The sequence below is a fragment of the Melanerpes formicivorus genome, unplaced genomic scaffold (genome assembly GCF_026170545.1).
Source record: "Melanerpes formicivorus ecotype bairdi unplaced genomic scaffold, bMelFor1.0.p_v2 SCAF_55, whole genome shotgun sequence".
NCBI lineage: Eukaryota > Metazoa > Chordata > Aves > Piciformes > Picidae > Melanerpes > Melanerpes formicivorus.
In genome coordinates this window covers 4,153,527-4,167,717 of record NW_027142407.1, presented here as the reverse complement: position 1 = coordinate 4,167,717, position 14,191 = coordinate 4,153,527, and the positions used below count along the sequence as shown (strand labels likewise).

General features: G+C 44.6%; 1 protein-coding gene across 1 annotated transcript in view; it reads right to left on the bottom strand.

Annotated features, from left to right (window-relative positions):
• The window catches only part of PHLPP1 (PH domain and leucine rich repeat protein phosphatase 1), a 146,465-nt gene extending 132,560 nt beyond the window's left edge, over positions 1–13,905 (bottom strand). The window contains exon 1 of the mRNA XM_068161014.1: positions 12,289–13,905. Coding sequence (XP_068017115.1) covers positions 12,289–13,651 — 1,363 coding nt within the window. The 5' untranslated portion in view covers positions 13,652–13,905. The remainder of the gene's footprint in view (positions 1–12,288) is intronic.
• Between the last annotated feature and the right edge of the window lie 286 nt (positions 13,906–14,191).

The window sequence follows — 14,191 nt, the reverse complement described above, 5'->3', positions numbered from 1 at the left end:
AAGCTTTCCTCAAATTCAGTACTTCAGAAGACATAAGATTGCATGTGCTAACAAAAAAAAGTATTGGCCTATCCCTGTTTAGACAAATCCTAACATACCAAAGTATTCAGCTATCTTGGGGCTGTGGACTGTGAACTTCTCATGATTCTTTGCTCTTTCTCAAGAGCTGCCAAGTGTATAAACTGTTCCCATTATTTACTCACAGATTAACAGTTGGTAAATTGGTCCCAGGGAATCGCTGAAGAATTTTCCTTATAACTATTTCCCTTGCTTAAAAAAAAAAAAAAAAAAAAACAGAAAAGAAAAGAAAAAGAAAAAAAAAATCTAACCACACAACGCCTCTCACCCACGCCCCCCTCCCAGCCCTGCATGAATGTGAGAACTTCCTGCACTCAGAACAGCATGAATAGACCTGGCAAGTAGTCAGGGAGATAGTACAGGCCCATGAATGCTCTGAATTCAGCTTCTGTACTGCCGCTAAATTAAAGGAATTCAGGAGCTGCACAAAGGCCTGGTTATTTAATTATATTATAAAATAAAAGGCTGAATCTATTAGACAGCATACGAAAGAAACCCTTTCCTGAGTGCCTGTGCAGAACAAGCAGCCCAGTGACTCTGCCTAACCTTCTCCCTTCTCCTCAGGGTGATGTCACCACCACGCTTCTGCCAGCATCCAGCAGAGCTGATGATGGTGACAGAGCACAGCTCTACCTGCAGGCAAGAGCCTTCATCAGCTAGTTTGAGAAAAACCGTGGTGCTTGACTTTTTCTTTTCTTTTTTGTTTTTTTAAACTGTGGCTCCTCATGTGCTGGGAAACACATGACACCTGCAAGCAAGCTACAACTGTAATTGCCTTGGTAACTTCAACCCCTGACTTTACTTCAACCCCACTGTATCTGCATTCAAATCCTCTTCACTTCAACTGTCTTCAATAATAAATTAAAGAAAATAAAAATACAGCATGCACATTAATAAGAGTAACTACAGCAGACAAAACCTACTTTTTTTTCCAACTGTGCTACCTTCCCTCCCTTTATAACTAGCAAGGAGCAAATGCACTCAGAAATCTGACTTACAGGGGAGGGGAAAGGGGAGAGAATAGGGGAGGGAAGTGAGGGGGAGAAAGGGAGGGAGAAGGGGAGGGTAAGTTTAGCTGCATATTCTAGACTAAAAGGATCTACAGTTGTTGATCTATGCTTTGCAATCTGCTGACGGTCTCGTAACAGTGCTGTTCACAACCACAGTGACAAATCTACACTCTGCTGTTGCCACGGTGTAAATAATACCAGTTAATTGACAGGACCTCAAAATGCGCTTCCTATTAACGCAAAAATGAAGCGGCAGGAACTACCGAAGCTGCTCACGCTCCATACAAAGCACTATACAAAGGATCACACCCCACCCAGTGTTCCAAATTAGATATAATATATACCCCAGGCACTAATAGACCATTTTCTCCAGAGAAACAAATTCTGACACTGACACGAGGAATATCACGTAGTCCACTGCAGGCTATAAAGCATCTTAATCTTTGTGCTACAATATCTACTGATACTAACAACAGATTTTCTTTCTAGGTTTCAATTATGAAGGAAAAAGAATAAATCACAGTATTTTATCACATGGACTCATAGAAGAAATAATCAAAATAGTTTTCTCACAAGAAATGATTCCAAAATAGAATCTGTAAAGCAAAGTAAAATAATTTAATGCATTCTCATGTAATTTAATTAGCAAGAATTAAAACTGTCATTTGGTTAAGAGGATTAAAGAGACCCAGACCAAGCAGTTCTCAGTGCTACAGTCCAATCTTAAGAGGAATTAATACAGTTTTACAGATCATATCATGGTTCTGGAAGTTATGAGATGGAAATGCTTTCTGCATTTAATACTCTGAGATACATCATATCAATGTTCAGTTTATTCACAGGGAAGATACAGACTATGCATTCTATTTTGGTTATTACAGACATGGGACGTGAATTTCATGTCACAAAAGAAAAAAAAACCAACATAACACAACCACTTCACAGAGCTGAAAAGTGTTCAGAGTGTGTAATTTTCAGCCAATCCTTTCTTTTATTAGCTACAACACCCGAGACAGAAGTTGTTAACTGCTTGTGCTGAAAGAATGTAAGCTCAGGTCTACTTCTAATCATGGACATTTTAATCCACAAAACCACACTATGAACTCCAAGCTTTTTACTGTGCCAAGACAGTACATTAAGAATCCTCCACTGTAGCACTGAAACAGGAGGGGGTGGGGAGAGTGCAGATGGAAGGAAAAAAAAACCAAAACACACCACCCAAAAATAAGCAAAGAAAAAAAAAAAAAAAAGAAAAAAAAAAGTCATATACTTACATAGTACACAGCTTTCAACAAGCTCCTGCTGTTGTTTTTGAAATGTTAAATTCCATCTCCCACACATACAGGATAATAAATTTCACTTTAAGCAACCTCCGAACCGTCTTAGCCTCTGCAGCTAGGTAATACTGGTACAAGAACAAACCAAGGGATCCCAGCCTGTTAATCTCAGCACATTATACACACTAACCTTCCTCCAAATGTTCTACAACTTCATTTTTAAGTTTTTGCCTTCAACTTATTTATTCCAACAGCTGAGTTTCATAGTATGATAGCAAATAGACACAGATGATGAAATCCAATTGTGACATACAACATTAGGTTGTCTCAGGCATAATTAAGTCTCATAAATAACATGACTGCTAACAGAGACTGTTGTCCCCTAGAGGTCTGCCTGTCCCACTAAGTAGTGCACAGTAGAAGGGAAATCATGCTGCCTCCATCACTTACAATTTCAGTCAATAATTATAAAATAACTGGTGATAAGTCATCACTGGTAGACCTCACCAATCATCTCACGAGCAAGTAGATTGCATGCATAGCTTTGCTGCTTGCAAGGCTCTTATCACAAACTCAGTGCTACCACTTATCTGCTGAAAAAAAATTAGGGAGGATCAGACAGGAAGAAAAAGTGTTTGACTGAGCACAACAAAATTCCATTGTAAGCAATTCTGATCAGAAAACTCACTGTCCACTTAGAAATTACTGGTTTCAAGGTAGCTTTAAAACTGATCAGAGAGCTGCTTAGATAAAGACCAGCTTACATAAAAGCAGAATCATGGCTAGGGAGAACTTCAAGCTTTTCTGTACCATTTATTTTAAAACAAATAGGTTGAACTGGGCATAGTTATTGTTTAAAGAAGCATGCAGCTTTTTCAAAGGAAAGGAGTCGGTATTATTCTCAAGGACTGAAGGTGCCTGAACCACAGGTTTTGTTCTACCCCTAATGCTGCATCTAAAATTCTCTCCTCACCAGAGCACGCATTCAGAAAAGTAGTGGTCTGCTACTTATCTTAATTACAGGTCTTACTACCTCTCTTTCTCCGTGGACACAAAGCTTCATAAATCGAACAAACAGGAAGAAAAACTGCATTCAGATTACATAATGAGGTCTATGTAAATCGCACCTACAGCCTAGGGTCCTGAACTTCAAAGGCATTCCAGCTCCTCCTCCAGTTACCCCTTGGACCAAGGCCCATTGTTTTGTCTTTATTTAAATAAGTTGGCATGGCACTTGGAGTGCTTGCAGATGAGAGAAACCGGTTCATGTGGCTATTATGGGGTATTGAGAATTCTGAATGCAATTCAGAGCCTAGTGATGATGGTCTGAAGATTCCCATTGCCATTGGACAAGACCAGGAACAATTAATATCCTTCAAAGAGCTAAATTGCTACCTCTCACCCACAACAACTAAGTGTTTAGTTAAACTTTCAAAATCTTCTCCACTTACACAATTTCATTTTCCTTCTACATCGAGAATGAAGATAAAATTGGGAGAGAAAAATCCCCTGAAACTCAGTACAGTACATCAGTATGTAAATAGTTATTCTTAGCTGTCAAACCGAGGAACACATCGCTAGTTGGGCAATGAGTATTTTCAGCATCTCTCCAAACAAGTCAAAGCCAGCTGGAAGAAATTTTACTTCCCCATCGACAGAAAAAGCTTCAAAGAATAGTATGCCATGTTGTGAAATTGAATGACTCTGCACTCCAGGAGATCTTTTTTCCTGATTTAACAGATCTAATTTTTAAATGCAATGCTCTTCAAAGAATTTTCTGCCCGCTACATAATGGGGGGAGGAAGGGGGAAGGGGGGGGGGGGGTGCAAACACCCCAAGAAGATTCTGCAACACTGCCATTCTCCCACGTATTTTAAACACAACCAAAGGAGCACAAAGTCTGAGGCATCAGGACTAGCTATTTAGCTAAACAGGGAAGCAAATGGAATCCTGATTGTCACAACTGGCATAAATAATTTGGACTGTCAACTTACGCCACTAAATGATTTTGTGACAGTAGCAGGGGGTGAGGAGAGGATGGCTTACAGACAGGGGATTACTGCCAGTGCTTTGTTTTTGCAAAGCAAACACCAAAGTGGGTGTGTCACATCACTGACACCACAGAAAATGGGGTTTTGCTCTTAATTTTGCCTACCTGAAATCCTGAAGAGAATTTTATCAAGACACAATATTGGTATTCATTTACAAGCCACACAAAACACTCTACTGTTAGGACAGCTGCTGCATTCCAACAGGCAAGTGATGACTATTCTTTCCATGTAACATTTTATTACATAGTACACATACAGTAAATTAAAAATACATCATAAATAAAAATACTTCAGTTTAAAATTCGCCAATACCTAAGATGGCTTCAGTGTTTAACAGAAAAAATATTCAATTAGCATTTGCCACTAGTTATTCTGGGGAAATTTTACCTGTCAGTATAACATACTGGGCAAATGGCAGCCTGATGGGAAAATTACCAAAAAAAAAAGTATTAAAATCTACAAATGTAAGTTGCTTTATAGTGAAAAACATTAAAATTACTCCCTCCAAAAAGGTAATGCTCCAGCTGTTTCCAAAAGCTGTCAGAAGGACAGATGATACACAAAGAATGAGGCATTTGAGTAAAGCATCAAGCTGAAAATATAGAATTTTCTAAGAAATCTGACATAAAATTTGCAGATCTTAAAAACTACCTGAAGTCTATACTCTCTCATTACCATGCAGGTGGAATTTTAACATAGGTTTGCAATCTCAAGGAAGATTATCATAAGCAACATATCACTGATGGTTTTAGAAGTGAGGACATGGCCATCTTGTGAAGTTTCTTAAATATCTAGTGTTTCAGAAATCCTGTCTTATAGTCAAATCTAAGCAAACTTATCACTCTCTACAACTACCTGAAGGGAGGTTGTAGACAGGTGGATGTTGGTCTCTTCTCCCAGGCAGCCAGTACCAGAATAAGAGGACACAGTCTCAGGCTGCGCCAGGGGAGGTTTAGGTTGGATGTTAGGAAGAAGTCCTATACAGAGAGAGTGATTGCCCATTGGAATGGGCTGCCTGGGGAGGTGGTGGAGTCGCCATCATTGGAGGTTTTCAGGAGGAGACTTGATGGGATGCTTGGTGCCATGGGTTAGTTGTTTAGGTGGGTTGGATTGGTTGATGGGTTGGACGTGATGATCTTGAAGGTCTCTTCCAACCTGGTTTATTCTATGTAATTCTATGTAAAAGTTACAATACATTCAGTTTTCATTGACTTTAAGTTGGTTCCATTTCTAGAAAACACCTTTCAGATGGGTAAAAAAATAAGCTGGAATTAACTGCATGGCCAAGGCAGTGATGCTTATTAAACAGAAGAGACTAATACACTCCACCTCACCACTTGTACTTGATTTCGTTTCCCCACACAAACTGCACTGACTCCAAGCATCAAAGCCTATTCCATTTCAATCTGCACACACAAAAAAAAGACTTACAAAAAAACCCTCATAGGTGAAGTCGACATCCAGTTCTCTAGGTCAAAGAGTAAAGTTATTACAAGGTTATTTCAGATACACAGCCTCCCAGAGTGCAAGTGCTCAATGGAGCAAAAGTTCTAAAATAGAGCAATAAAACAGTGTTGAGGGAAGCTGAAAACAAATACCTTGCACAGATCTATCTGCTTTAAAATGCCAGTGTGTCCCATTCCACAAGCAGTGAAATAACAAAGTGCTGAAAACTAATTCAAATTATCTTTCCTTGTGCTATCCAACGCAAATACAAATTCAGTCTTTATGAGGTTTTGGTTTTTAATAAATCAAGATATGAAGACCTTAAGTAGTTAACTCAAAATGCCCACCCTTTAAACCCCTTTCCCACAGAAGCAACACAGCACAGTAAGTGTGTACAGTACACATTCCATCCAAATTAAAAAGCTGAGTGTAACAAGTAACACACTTCAGAATTTCTGTCTCTAAGCTTCTATCTATAGATTTCTGTATGCATACACTTTTCAAGCTGACCTTCTCAGATATAGTATTTCAGATGTGGGATTTTTTTCCAGAGAAATAACAAATCTCTCCTTATATTGTTTTATAAAACTACAAAGTCAGTTTTGGTGCTTAAGAAGCACCTACCAGTTGCTGACATTGTTCCAAACAAACTTGTCTTTTTCCTTACTGTTTAGCATTATCTTCCCAAGAACCGTGTAGTGCTTTAGACGCATAGCAGTCTGTCAGTGTCCTAACAGAACAGAGAGATGCTTTAATTGCACAAAAGGTGTATCAGCAGTTCCACCATCAAGAGGATGTTTATGCAGAGTTTGGAATAACAAAAAACTTTAAGGAAATGGCTGGTAAGACATGGAAAGAGAGCATGGAAATATATAAAGGGGGGGGAAAGAGGCTGCTGCATTCTGTGCTGCAGCAGTGAGAAAATTCAGCTCCTGGATGTACAAATTTAGGTACTACATATTTAGTATATATAGTAACTCTTATGTACATCACACTGCTATCTCCTGTGTTGGTACTTCACACATACTTCAATTATAGATTCTAGCCAGGAGTACAACAGATTTTAGAAGTTGCAAAAGCCAGTGTACTTAACAGCTGTCACATACCAAAGCTCAGCTGTGGTTTCACCAGCATTCCAGCATTATCTGCACAGCTCCTCCCGCTCAGAAGGAGAGGCTGATGCATCCTCAGAGACCCTGAAAGTTGCCTACCTTAGAGAGACCCCATTCCAACTGCAAGGAGACAAGCTATGCTCAAGAGCAGGTGGAGCAAGCCAAAGGCACTGAAGCCATTTTAAACTTTCCTGCAGAACAGGCCTAAAAATTTCACTACTTTGGTCCTACCAAATCCCACTTGGATTTAGACAAACTATGTCACTGAAACGTGAGTTTCCCAAAGTGGCAAGTTTTAGGTATTACTTCTCTTTGCAGGAGGTACTAACGCAAGTGATTACAAAGCAAAGGAATGTACATCCAAGTCGTATTACAAAGGGGGGAAAAGCAGGGGGAGGGAGGAATCAAGATAATGGCAGCCCTAGGAGGGACTGTTTTTCCTTTCAGTTTTAGACAAGTTCAGAGAGATATCTCCTGACCTTTTTTCACATCACATCTGCTAAAAAAATGCAGGCATTCACACTAATGTGAATTATTTTCTTTTATGCCAAATAAGATACTGGTTTTCAGAACTAAGTCAGTGCTCCACAGGCAGCTCTTTACAGCACAGCTGTTCTCCCACCCTCAGTTAAGAAGTAGGTTTTCCTCCCTTAAATGGTACTTGGTCACCTTAAATAGAATTTACCAATGTATTAAATAGCTGAACAGAGTTATTCACCAAGCAGCACAACAAGTAGCTAGTAACTCAATATATGTCATATTCCATCCACAAAGCTCAGCACTGCCAGTCCTACAATGGGTTTATGCAAGAATAAGCATCTAAAACCAAGTTTCCATCCACATAGCTGGAAGTCTTAGCTACTCCAACTACCAAGTGTAGTGGCTTTTTTTGTTGTTGTTTTCTTCATTTGTTTTTAAAAAAGGCAAACTAACAATTGCTTAGATGGCTGCAACTGGTTCTGACACTAGATCTTCTCCCCTTATCTACATAACGGACAGAGCAACACTCGTAGTGAACAAAGCTAGATTTGTTTTCTCCTCACAGCCTTTGAAAAGGTCACATGAGCAAAAAGCATCTCTTCCCAAATAAAATCTGACAGCCAGTTGCAAAATTAACACCCCTAATTACATCTGGCATTTCTTAATATTCTGCCTACAGGCAATCATCTACTGAAAAGAGATATATGTGATGACACCAGCAAGTGCAAAAGCCTTTGTCATATCAAAGAACAGAGAATTTAATGGTAGCCAAATGCCAGAACCACAAATAACCTCACCTTTCAGTAGGAAAGCAACAAACACCTCAAACATCCATTGTACAGAAAGACTCTTTAAGGTCATGTTACTCATGCTTCCTTGACACACAGATGCTCCAGAACACAGCACTGGATAGGATTCCACAATCCTTTTTTTAATCTGAAGTTTCAAAACAAGTAACTAGTTTTGCAGTGTAAGAACTACAAGATGGGTGGAGTAGTTTATTATTCATTCTACACAGAAATTAGAAAATAATTTCAAGAAGATCTTTCAAGATTACAAAGTCCAACCATTATCTACCAACCAAGTCTAGTGCTAAACCATGTCCCTTAGCACCACGTCTTCTAAACCTTCAGAGACTGGGAGCCTATTCCAGTGTTTAACAGCTCTTTCAGTTTCTTCTAATATACAATCTGAAGGAGTTTCTCCTAATATACAGTCTAAACCTCCCCTGCTGCAACTTGAGGCCATTTCCTCTTGTCCTATCCCTTGTTACTAGGTAGAAGAGACCATCCCCCACCTCGCTACAACCTCCTTCCAGGTAATTCCAGAGAGTGAGAAGGTCACTCCCCAGCCTCCTTTTCTCCTGACTGAACAACCCTAGCTACCTCACCCATTCCTCCCAAGACCTGTTCTCCAAAGACACAGAGGTCAAAGTCACTGGGACAACTCTCAGCTTTACAAAAATTTTTACAAAGCAATAAGGAATAGTATAACTTGTCTGTGAAAAGCCGTCTGGATCACAGCCACTCTTATGGTTTTAGGAATAGTTTAGTAAGTCTGACCTAATCGGTCTCCCAGCGACAATATCATGACAGTAATTGCACAACGGATTCTTATAGAGTTCTATAACACAGTAACATAGTATCTCAGCAGAAAGTTATTTAACTATATCCTTTAAGTAGAGATTAATCATTTCAAACTCCAAGGACGAGGTCTTTTGTTGAAATAGATTTCAACAGGGAAAAGTTTACGTGCATGACCAGTCACTAATGTCCAATTCTGCTCAAATTGATGATACAAGAAGTAGGATCAGACCCTTACAGCTGTAAGGATTTTGTTTTAGCAACAGCATTATCTGTTTAATGGTCAGAGTCAAGAGACTGATGAAATCAACTACATTCACACTCACAGTAAGAAAATGAAATACCAAAATAAAAATGCACTAACCACATTGTGGAACAAACCAAGGCAACACAGAAGAAGCACTTTTGTCTTCCTAGTGCCACACTCTGGGGGGCTTTTACATTAGGAATTCTGCATATTTTTATTTTTTTATATATATATTATTTCATTTGCAGAATGTTTGTTTTGTCATAGCAGAAAAATCTGCAGTTCTCCCAGCAATTTTCTTGTATTTTCCAGATTCCACAACTGGAGAGATTACCAACCTACAGTAAACCCCCTGGCTGTATGATCTTATTTGGAATGTCTACTGTTAAGTTTCAGTATAATAATCTTCCAGTCTTAAAACTCCCCCCAGAAACAAAAAAGCCCAAAAGTCATCACTGGGCTCTCTTCTCTCTCCACTCCAAGAGGATTAGGTGAAAGAATTCTTTATAGAAGCAATGCAATAAATCCAGACTAGGTTTATGCCTTCTCACATCAGTACAAGACTGGGATCACCAAATCCTACTGAGACAGCTTGCAGGAAATTACAGGGATAGAGATGCTAGTGATTCACTATCCGTTGGGACAAGGCTGGCTGCTTAAACCAACGAAGTCCCAGGCAAATAAGAAATCACTGTTTTAAAGCTTTCTGTAGTGTATGATCCTGGAAGATCATTTAGAAAACCAGTACTTCTGTTAATTAATACACCTTAATTTGGGGACCAAAACCCACTCCTCTTTTCAGTTTAATTTGATGCATACTCTTTTTAAGTGGTTTTTTCCTTCCCTCTCTTTAATCTTCAGGAGTCTACATGGGTGTACATATATAAAATGAGGAAGCAGAGGTAACTTGCCAAGACCATTACATAAAATCAGTATGTTTACATGCCAGTTTCTTAGCTGGTTTTGGCTGGTCTGGTACGTTAGATGCTGCAATCCTCCTGCTACAAGCACCTGATCACAGGTGTTCTAAATGTTGATCACAGATCCATTCAAAGAGATAAGGATTTTCAAAAACACTGCACTTTTGAAGTACAGAAGCATACTGCTTAGCATATGAACTTGCATAAGAAATCTGCATTAATTTAATCCTAAGCAGGCATATAGAGACACATTCATTTAGTAGTTTTGTACAAGGAAGTCCAAAATGCATGAGCTACCATAGCAATCCAGTTGAGACTCTGAAATAAAACAGGGTTGGAACATCCACAATCAACATTATTTAATGCATTAAAAACTATATGCAAATGGGCTTAACTGTGAGTAAAGCTCAGGTCTGTTTTCTGACTCTGTTTTCTTTGCAATGCATGCTGTTAGGAAAGGAAGAACACAGTTATCCCGTTTCAAAAACACATTTGTGCATCCCCAATTAATGGTGGGATCGGAAATAAAAGAAGCAACATCTCTTCCAGCATCACCTGCTGGCGTCCACCATCTACAGCACCGCACGGAAATATGCGGAACTCCATCATCTGCAAAAATACTTTAGCTCCTTTCTAACCCAACATATCGAACCTGTTTATGTCAATCCCTTCAATAAATACTACTTCTGCACTTGTTATGCTGGGGTCGTTACACAACAGACCAAGAAACCCAAAGAACAGCTGAACTGACCACTTGCCACTACTCCTACATTCTCTTCTGAATAAAGAAGGACACTTATCTAGTGTACTGCTCTCCTTCCCACCCTGCCAACACCACCTCTATTTGACATTCAGCAGAATTCACTCAGGAGAACCATCTCTGTATTTTCCAGAGCTAAAGCACTGAATTCTAGTGGTTCAGCAAAGGACCACTCTGCTCAGCCAACCCAGCAAGGGGATAGATGGCATTTACTACTTTGTTGGCATGACCTTATCTTTGGGTACCATATCTATCTATTTCACAGGAAAAGTTACAAGGTATCTGAATGCTTAGCTGGACACTGAACAATTTCTCCTTCTTGGAAAAATGGATTAGACAGTTAAAACCCAAAGAGCTCCATGATTACAGTTAAGTATTTTATACAAACCATTTCAACTGACACGGAAGGTATTTTTAAACCTCTCCAGAACTGCACAAGATTGCATAATTACAACGTGGGAGCTAACTTTTCCATCCAATACTCCCCAAATTCTGTACTGTAAGTTTTAACAGCAAAGCTACATTTAAAAGCCTCTGCCTTTTCATTACCAAGGTTTTGACTACCTTTCCTTCAAAGGCTAAGTACCGGACTTGCTCGTCGCTCGGTCTCTCAGCAAAGTCCCGCTACTCTAACGAATAGGAAATTTGATCTCAAGTGCGAACAACACAGAAAGCTAAGTACAGGATTTTGTTTGCAGGAATGCACCGTTCTCAGTTGAGGAATCTGCGTGCCTTGCACAGTTGCAACCTAATTCAGGAGCAAAATTGCGTGGAGCTTTCCTCCTCTGAACAAGCCCTCCTGGCCCTCGGCTCCGTTATCAGGCGGTCTCGGAGCACGTCGGAGCACACGGCTCAACTAAAACGTGAGTGAGCTGCCGGCTTCCTGCAAACACTTCGAACAGCCGGCAACCTTTCATCCCCAGCAGCAACATTGATACATTTTTCGTCGTTAGCGAAAATAGTACATTAAGGAAGAATTAACCATGAACGCCTACTGCCGCTTCTGGAAATGGAAAACGACAGGATTGCGACCTCCATTACCCACACGTTGAAGGGGGCGGAGGGGTGCTGCTCTGGCACAGCGTCAGCTTTGGGGCAGAACGCCACTAACATCCCGGCTTCCCCCGGCAGCTGGCCTGGGGCAACTCTGCTCATCACCGCAAGGGATCTCCCCCGCACGTACCCTTCCCGGCGCAGCGACACCCGCGGGCCACCGTCCCTGTGAGAGGAGACATGCTCGGGGCTAGTCTCGGCCCCCACGGAGGGGCAGCACCCACCGGTCGTCCCCTCCGATCGGCCACCGCCCCGCCCCTGCCCCGCTCACCGGCGTAGAAGCGGATGAGGCAGCCGGTCTCTGAGTCCATGCCCTCTTCCTGCACCCTCCACAGGTCTCGGAAGCCCAACTGGGAGAGGTAGTCGTTCTGGATCTGCAGCGGCTTCTCGTGGGCCTCCAGCCGCCGGCTGGTCTCCCCGTGGAGCTGCACGTACAAGGCGGGCGGCCCCGCCGGCGCAGCCCCCGCCGGTAGCTCCCGCCCGCCGGCCGCGCCCGCCGGCGCCCCCTCTGCCCGCCCTGGGGGCAGCTCCGCGGGGCAAGGGGGGCCCCGGCCCGGCCCCGCACCTGCTTCTATCCCGTCAGGGAGCACCGGTTCCACCTCCAGTTCCTCCGAGGAGGACGATCCGCCGCCACTGCTGTAGGGGTCCAGGCGGTCAGAAACGCTCTCAGCGCTAGGGCTGAAGCTCTCGGTGTCGGAGCCGGCCGGCCCCAGCTCCCCCAAAAGGGAGGGGCAGGAGAGCGGCGGCCCCACCAGGTACAACTCGGCCGGCGGTGCCCCGGGGCTGAAGTCAGAGGGTGCCGGGCTCGGCTGGCCGCCGGTTAAGTCACCTTCCTCCGTGCTAGCACTCAGTAGCAAACGGCCGGGCCGGGCCGCCTCCCCGTAATCTCCTCCGGCCAGACCGCGCCGCGTCCCTCGCCGGCTCCATGGCCTCTCCTCCGCCTGCGGCCGCTGTCCCTCCGCCACGGGCTCGGGCGGCGCCTCGGCAGAGGCCGCCGGCGGCTCATGTGGGGGCTGCGGCGCCGCGCCCGCCTTGCCCAGCACCCGCACTACGCTGCTGCCGCCCCGGTGGCCGAGCTGCTGCAGCCGAGCCGCCACTTCGGCCGCCGTGGTCTCTAGGGTGCAGAGCACCGGGCGCATGTAGCAGTTCATGTGGCGCTCGTAGACGTGAACGCAGCCCCGCTGCAGGTCCCGGCGCACCCAGTCCCGCTCCGGGGGCTGCAGGGGCTGCAGCTGCCGGGGTGGCTTCAGTAGCAGCGCTTTCCTGTCCAAGCTGCGGGTGCCCAGTGAGGCGGCGTGGGCAGCAGCGGGCGAGGAGGCGGCGACGGAAAGGTTCCTCTTCAGCCTCCCCCGCCGCAGGAGCAGGGAGTTGGCGTTGCCGGCCCCGCCGGGGGCAGCCGGAGTCCCGCTGGCCGCCAGTGCCGCGGAGGGAGCGAAGCCGCCGGCTACCCCTCGCCTTCGCCGCTGGCCGCCGACTCCTTTGCCGTCCAGCTGCCCGCCGCCGCCCGACGGTTCCACGCCGCTTTCCGTGCCAGGCGCTGCCTGATTCTTCCTGCACGGGGAGCTGCTCTCCGGATCCCCGCGCCCGCTGTCCGCCGATGGGGCTTCATTTGCTCGCTGTTGCGCGGGCTCCATTGCCCGCGGGGCCGGGGATGCCGCCGCCCTGCTGGGAGCGCCGCTCGGAAACCCGGCGCGGATCGTTGGGGGGCGAGTGGAGCGCGGCGCCGCGTTCCGGGCGGGATTACGTAGCAGCGGGGAGCATTCCGCCGGTGCCCTCGCGCCGCGCACCCGGCTCAGCCCCGCTCCCCAGCTGTCGCAAACGCCATTAGGGAAGCAGAGAGCGAGTGAACCAGCCGCCGCGCCTCATGAATATTAAGCAACCCCCACCCCGCCGCCAACAAGGGCGGCCGACTGAACGAGGCTCGCGGGGGTGACGCCACCGCTCGCGCGGCAAGGCGGGACCTCGCCGATAAACACAACGTGACCGCGCCTGAGGCTGAGAAGGGGGTGGGTCGGTGGAGAAGCAGTGGCAGCAGCAGTAGGGCGAGGGTTGCTGGGAAGTGTAGTTTCAAGGTGGCCGCCTGCTGAATACAAGTCCCGGCAGCGCCTGTTCGCCGCTGTTCGGTTTCCCCCTGTGCTTGCTACCGTTGGTGTTGGCCGCAGAGGGGAGAGGCG